We start from the raw sequence: 7,086 nt of genomic DNA, 5'->3' as shown, positions 1-7,086 counted from the left end.
TATTTTGAAAGTGTTTTATTAGAAATATTTCGGGGTTTGGTTTCCTCCTGCGACATTCAGATTAAAGGTTATTTAGAAAAAGAAAAAAAGATTTACTGATATGACAGCTGTGACGTCTGTCTGCCTCAGTTGTCTTCATTGTTGCCACTAGGGGGCGCACCTCTGGAGTACATTTGAGACGTCTCGTCGTCTCATAAGGAAGTACATACTGTCAGGGATTCGAACCTGAAACCATAACTATGGCAGACAATTACCAGTACCCCGTTTTTTTCGAGTGTCACAGGCTTCTTTCGGAGAAGAACAAAAAGAAAACAGAGAGGTTTTTCCGTGTTCACAGACGGTCCGGCGGAGGAGACTGCGGTCCATTAACGAGAGAGGCTGATAATGTCTACAGCATAGCGTTCAAATATCAGAAAGGTACAGAAACATAAGACTTTCTGTTGCTGTTTGTGTTGTGACTTTGCTTTAAGAAGCATGGGAGACCTGTAACATGTCCTTCAAAACGTACACGACTATGTGAAAAAAGAAAATGCTGAAACTTATTATTTTTATTGTTGTGTTTGTTATTATTAATGTTGTTATTAATGTTGTAGTAGCATATAGTCTGTATATTCTTCGACTTTGACGAATGGAAACGGGAAATTTATCTGAAAAGTGACTTAACTCAGGCTGCCAAACGCCATAAAGAGCAGCTGAAAACTGACAGAGTGGCAAAGAGCAATGCACTGTAAAAGATAATCTAAAACAAACAGTTACACTGTTATAAAGCTGAGTAACATCTGGTTTTTTACATAACGAAAACTACTGCATAACCTGATTGATTCAGAATGATACTGAAATACAAGTAGGAATGTAAATGATCAAGCTGGAGCAAATATTAAAATATAATATTGAGCATATTACTCAGAAAAATGTTCATTGCACGTCCACACAGGTGCTAACTAAAAGGTAGAAATTTAGGAATAGCAACCAAAATTTTGTTTATGCAGGTGTCACGCTAAAGCGGTGCAGTCGATTATTAGAAATAAAGGTATATTCTAATGTTCTAAAATGCTTAGCAGTTTAAATTATTGTACAACCTTATGATTATTTCAGTTTCTACACACAACAAAATTCTGTTATGTAACTAAAAGAAGACAAAACCAAAGAGCGAGTTGTCAGGCAGTGTACTGTTATATAGCTTGGGAATTATTAAGCCAATATAACTCAAGCATAGAGGTAATCTTGGTTTTGCTTTCCAGTCATTAGTTTTAAAGGGATAGTTCAAGATTTTTTGTAAGTGGAGCTCTGGGTAAAGGTAATAGATTGTAAAAACTGCCATATAATCTTCTTGTTTGCATAGATAAAGATTAGTTGTTGCTGGAGGTGGAGTCTGATGCTTATGTGACCAATTACTTGGTCACATAAGGATCAAGTAATTGGTCCTCATGTGACTCCGAGCAGGTCTGAAACTAAATTATATGTCAACCATGAAACAATCTCGGTCTCTGGAGTTTTACCTGGAACTCAGCACTGCTTCCCTATTTACATTGGATGATTATTTCCATACAGAACCTCCGTGATTATTTACGCAGAAGTCTGAGCTCGTCCAGGATCCACAATAATATAATTTCATTGCACACGTGCACACACAGACATGAATATAATTTTGTATACATGCATGAATTTATGATGCACTGTGCTGTAGATCAACAGGAAGTGTTGAAGAAATCTAAGCACGTCGTTGAGCTCACTGACAGCTTTCTGGTGTTCAGTGTCAGGGGCAACCTGTCACCTCCCAGCTCCTCACATGACACCACCGCTGCAGCGGCAGCAGAGGTCAGCACAACATTTCCTTCTGGGTTTCCAATTCGACAAAACAAACATGAAAGGGGGCCTGCAGGGATGTTTTATAATCTGCTAAATGTCCGATCCACATCTCAATTCTTCATCTTTTTCTTTCAGGAGGTGTTAAAAAAATAAACAGCATGTCAATTTTGAAAAGTACAGTTGATTAGACTGATGTTTGATAAGCATTAAATAAGTAGTATTTTGCTTTAGCAAAGAGACACCTAAATAGTTAACACACTTGAACTTTGAGCATGATAAATGGCCAAGCTGAAGGCCAGCTTATTTCTTTAAAACCATGTCCATCCATCCATCCATCCATCCATCCATCCATAGTACTAAAGAAATAAGCCTGGCTTGCCTACAGCTTAGCCTGAAAAGATGACCTGAGAAAGTAATCTTTAACATTTACCGTGAAACTCCCATAAACTAATAATTACCAACCTATTGACTGATGGCGTAAAAGTTGTTTGGTGATAGAAAAGTAAAATGGGAAGAAGAATGACAAAGAAAGCTGTTAATGTTCAAAGAAAATACTTTTAGGATGCTAAAATATTATTCCAGTTTTAAATATGACTAGAAAATCTAGTTATATATCTGCTACGATTTTTACATGGGACCTTCCTATATATGTTTACTTTGTAAATTCTGCTATTGTTATGCTTTCAACAGAGCCAGCAGTCCATTCCTGACCTAACTGATGCAGTGGGTGAAGCTAGAGACTGGAAAGGAGAGGAAGACCAACAGTGTGATGGTACTCTGGTCCACTTTGATGAAAATCCAGATGAGGTTGAAGCTCAATACTACAGAGGAGAAGACAGCAGATTGAGGACCTCGGGTGTGGGAGGTACTCTGGTAAACGCAGAGTTGTTGGACGTAGAGGAGGAGCGACATTTCGGTGAGAGCTCTGGAAAGGTGGTGAGGGCCATGCAAAAAGCATGTGACAGGCAGCTTCTGGGGCAAAGTGCTGCCTACCGTACAGGAAGCGAAGATCCACTTGGAAGGGAGTTTGATTCTGCTGGACAAAATGTAGCCAGAGGAGCCACAGCTGGAGCTCCCAAAGGTCTCGTCCAGGTTGAGATTGTTCAGGGGACCATTGAAAACCAGCAGGTGAGAATTAATGTTGAAAAGTTTCTTGTCTCTTAAGAGGATTGATTATTGGAGTTGTACAGCACTGTTGGCAGTAAGCTATTTTAGCACATGCCAATTTGTAACCTTTGGTTTGGAACTGTTTTTAGACAGATGCAGTGGTGTCTCCAATGGTCTTCAACGATCCTCTGTCTACTCGTGTTGGAAACATTCTCAGTAAAGCAATTGGTCCTCGTGTGACTAAAACGATTATAGGGAAGTCAGAAGGTGAAATGGGGCCTGGTGACTTCATTCTAGAGGAAAATCTGACTGGAGTTCCTTTTGGTGCCGTGTTCTTCCTCAGCCTTGTTCGGTGGGATGCAGAAGACAATGGAACCGCGGTTCAGGTGAGACAACTGAGCATATATACTACAATTAGTCTGTCCGGATGAGTTCAAAATAATGTTCAGCTTGTTTCTAATACTAATTTTTGCAGGTTCTCCGACTGGGCATCAACCAAATTCTGACTTCCTGTGAGAGCAAAGGGTTTGGATCTGTAGCAATACCTGCACTTGGGGCTGGCATTGCCCTGTGTTTCCCAATCACTGTAGTAGCCAGGGTTTTACTGGAGGAGATCTCTAAATTTGAGCAGGAGAGAACCACCAGCGCACCAGTTCGAGTTCTCCTTGTTCTACCAGATCAAGAGGGTTGGGAGGTCAAGTACAATAAACATGTTTTTTTCTTAAGTAATTCACAACAGAAGGGTTAACTGTTAAAAAAATAAAATATTAGCTAATGCATAGTTATGTTTTATTTATTATATATATATTATTTTTTTTGCCAATCATATCTAAGACAATGCTCGCCTTCTTGTCTGATCTCACAATTGATTTGGTGTAAGAACGGTCAAACATTTCTGTAGACACGTCTAACCATTGTAGTTTTTCTGAAAGAACTGAGATGGTTGTTGCTGAATAAAGGTGGGGCAAATTATTTTGCAACCTTTGAAATAAAAGTTGCATGTCATTTGGTTTAGGTGTGTGTAAGTGAAAATGACTATAATTTCGGCGATAAAGTGTATGTCTGTATTGGAGAGGTGGATGCTATATGTTGCGACTTGTACTAAATTTGAATGTCTTGTCCCTACAGATCTTCAAGTGTGTACAAGAAGGTATGCAGTACAACAGATCTACTGAAAATGATCAGGGTGGGTAGAGAACTGTAAGATTTAAATTAAATTTGTTTTCAGTCTGGATGATCAAATAAATATTAGAAAGCAAGAAAATAAATGACAGTACTGATAGGTTCAAAAATATATTCTGTATTCATATCCTCAATCTCAATGTTTTCTCCAGTCTCCAGTCCAACAAGGATCGTTCTGCTGGGGAAAACTGGAATTGGGAAAAGCCACCTAGCTAACACCATCCTGGGGGAGGAAGTTTTTACTTCATGCCATTCACCTAATGCTGGAACAAGAAGATGTCAATCAGAGACCAGAACAGTTAATGGCAGACGCCTCACTTTGATCGACACACCTGGTTTCTTCGACACCGACAGGTCGGAAGAAGAGCTGAAGCCGGAGATAATGCGTTGCCTCACGGAGTGCGCACCTGGACCGCACGTCTTCCTCATTTTACTTAGAGTTGACAGATTCACAAAGCATGAGCAACAGGTTATCACAAAAATATGCGATCATTTCTCAGAGGATGCTCTGAAATACGCTATAATCGTGTTCACTCACGGCGAGCAGCTCCAAGAAGGGATGAAAATCGAAGAGTTTGTCAATAAGAATAAGAATCTGAGTAATCTGGTGAAGAAGTGCGGAGGTCGGTGCCATGTCTTTGATAATAAACACTGGAACGGAGAAGGGCAAGATGATTACAGGAACAACCAGGTCCAGTTGGAGGCATTCCTTCAGACAGTAGACAAGATGATGGTGGAAAAAAACGGATCCTACTACACCAATGCGGTTCTGCAGCACGTAGAAGAAAGGATCCAGAAGGAAGAAAAGCAGATTAGAGAGATGGCAGTGGATTTACCCCCACAGGAGATCAGGAAGCGGGCTAAAACGTTTGTGTCTAATGAATTTCTGATCCAGTTAGTGGGTACTGCCACCGGTGCTTGGTTGGGGGCATTTTTCGGAGTGGCAGCGCTATTGGAAGTTGTAATGAAAGTTGTGAATACAGCCCAGGTGATGAAACACGTGAAAAACCTAAAAACGACGGCACCTGCAGCAGTTGGAAGTGAGGTGGCAGTCGTGGCTGGCGGTGTAGCGGCAGGTGTTGCTGTGCTAGCCGCAGCTGCTTTAGGGGGAATTCAAGGTGGTGCTATTGGAAGTGAAGCATGTAACGAAGTGAAAACGCCGATGGAGGCAATTGAGAAGAGTTATGAGGCTGTTATGAAGAAAAGACATACTTTCAGGATGCTTTCACAAAATTAATATTGTGGAAGCATATCAATCTCATAACGATTGCATTGGCATTGATTAGGAAATTTAAGGTTTTTTTTTTTTTTTGCTTTGCAATTACCATAAATGTACAATATTTTGTGTTATCAGCTCCAGCATTTTGAGTGTCTTTTTAACCTTAGAAGTCACAGCATCAATATGCAGCTAACAGGTGCATTTTGCTAACAGATACACACTGGAATGTCAATGGATTGTTTCATACGAGCTTCATAGCATCTTGTGGAACCAGTGCCAATAAGAGGATAGGGGATATTTTTTAGAACCAACACTATTCAAACATCTGGTTAATGCTGCTGATCATTTTTTGTCAAAAATACTTTACATGTTTTTATGTAAAAAAAAATCTATTTTTAAACTGCACTAGCAAGATTTAGGTACTAGTTCTTCTATTGCTTCACTTATCTTTTTAAATTCCTGCTTTTGTAAAGGCACTTTATTTTGTCAGGTAGTTCATAGTACTACTTGTTTTAGACAGACTGTCATTCTGCTGCATATTCACAGCATACATATTGAGCAAAATTTTGTTGCAAGGCTCCCAACAGATAAAAAAAAAGTTTAAAAGAGAAGACAGTGTAAGTATATACCACAATAATAAAAGGACCAGTAGGAGTTTGACAGTCTTGCGGCATGGGCGATTAAGCTGTTAAGGAACGCGGTTCTGCGTTTGAAATTGCTGTACGTTTTGTCGGACGGTAGGATGGAGAATAAACGACGGTGAGGGAGGATATTTTACACATTTGAAAGGTTTTACTTTTCTTGAAGACTTAAAGGCTTTTTATTTTATTTCTTTGTAAAAATGAAACTTTGTGTCGATTCTCTACCTCCACTTTTTTAGTGAGTGCTTCAAGCTTTTGTTTTTATTTTTCCAATGAGATTGACTTCAAAAATTACGCATTTGTCAAGCAATTCACAAAACAGGAGAAATATGCAAATATTTCAGGGTCCCACGCCGGACTCAAGTGTAAAAAGTGAGAAAGAGGAGAAAGACTCTGAGAGTAAAAGAAAGGCAGAAACAGATTAATTTTGTCTGTTTGATATGTACAGATATGAAACATTTTGCAGCTTCTCTTTTGAAATTATTATTGAAATGCTGTGATATTATTTCTCATCTGTAGAATTTCTCCGTTTTGCACTGATTTACGAAAGTGTTTGTTTATTTGTTTGACACAAACCCTAAAATTGTCCTTAACAATTTTTACAAAATTATTTCCCTTTATATTTGAAATGAGATAATAATGTTTTCTTCATGTTGTTTTTTACTGTTTTTATCTTCCACAATAAAATATGAACCTTAAACTGAGGTTTAATTTTGAATCTGTCTTAGTACAGCCTTTTTACACCATAAGAACTGAAAACCAAATTTTTAATCATAAGACAGAAATAACATCGGAATGTCAACATCCCAGACGGAAACATTAGGGAACTCACAAGAAATGTCTATTTTGTATTTGAAAATGTATAATAATAAAAAAAACTTTTTTCTTTTTAGCTTTTTGTGGCCATATACAGTACAGACCAAAAGTTTGGACACACCTTCTCATTTAATGAGTTTCCTTTATTTTCATGACTATTGACATTGTAGATTCACACTGAAGGCATCAAAACTATGAATTAACACATGTGGAATTATATACTTAACAAAAATGTGTGAAACAACCGAAAATACGCCTTATATTCTAGTTTCTTCAAAGTCACAACCTGTCGCTGTGATTACTGCTTTGCAC

At 38.5% G+C, this 7,086-nt stretch overlaps 1 protein-coding gene across 1 annotated transcript; it reads left to right on the top strand.

Moving 5' to 3' along the window:
- The first annotated feature begins 156 nt into the window (after window positions 1-156).
- Window positions 157-6,662, top strand: LOC106933499 (uncharacterized). The gene is made up of 7 exons (XM_015012776.2): window positions 157-417; window positions 1,688-1,818; window positions 2,500-2,937; window positions 3,066-3,302; window positions 3,392-3,610; window positions 4,045-4,102; window positions 4,251-6,662. The coding sequence occupies exons 1-7, from the start codon at window positions 240-242 to the stop codon at window positions 5,333-5,335; spliced, it is 2,346 nt and encodes a 781-aa protein (XP_014868262.2). The 5' UTR covers window positions 157-239; the 3' UTR covers window positions 5,336-6,662.
- The last annotated feature ends 424 nt before the right edge of the window (window positions 6,663-7,086 follow it).

The sequence above is a fragment of the Poecilia mexicana genome, unplaced genomic scaffold, assembly GCF_051168715.1.
Source record: "Poecilia mexicana isolate PSO_F unplaced genomic scaffold, ASM5116871v1 scaffold_18, whole genome shotgun sequence".
NCBI classification, from domain to species: Eukaryota; Metazoa; Chordata; class Actinopteri; order Cyprinodontiformes; family Poeciliidae; genus Poecilia; species Poecilia mexicana.
Note: the sequence above shows the minus strand (reverse complement) of the source record. Positions and strands in the feature narration are given on the sequence as shown.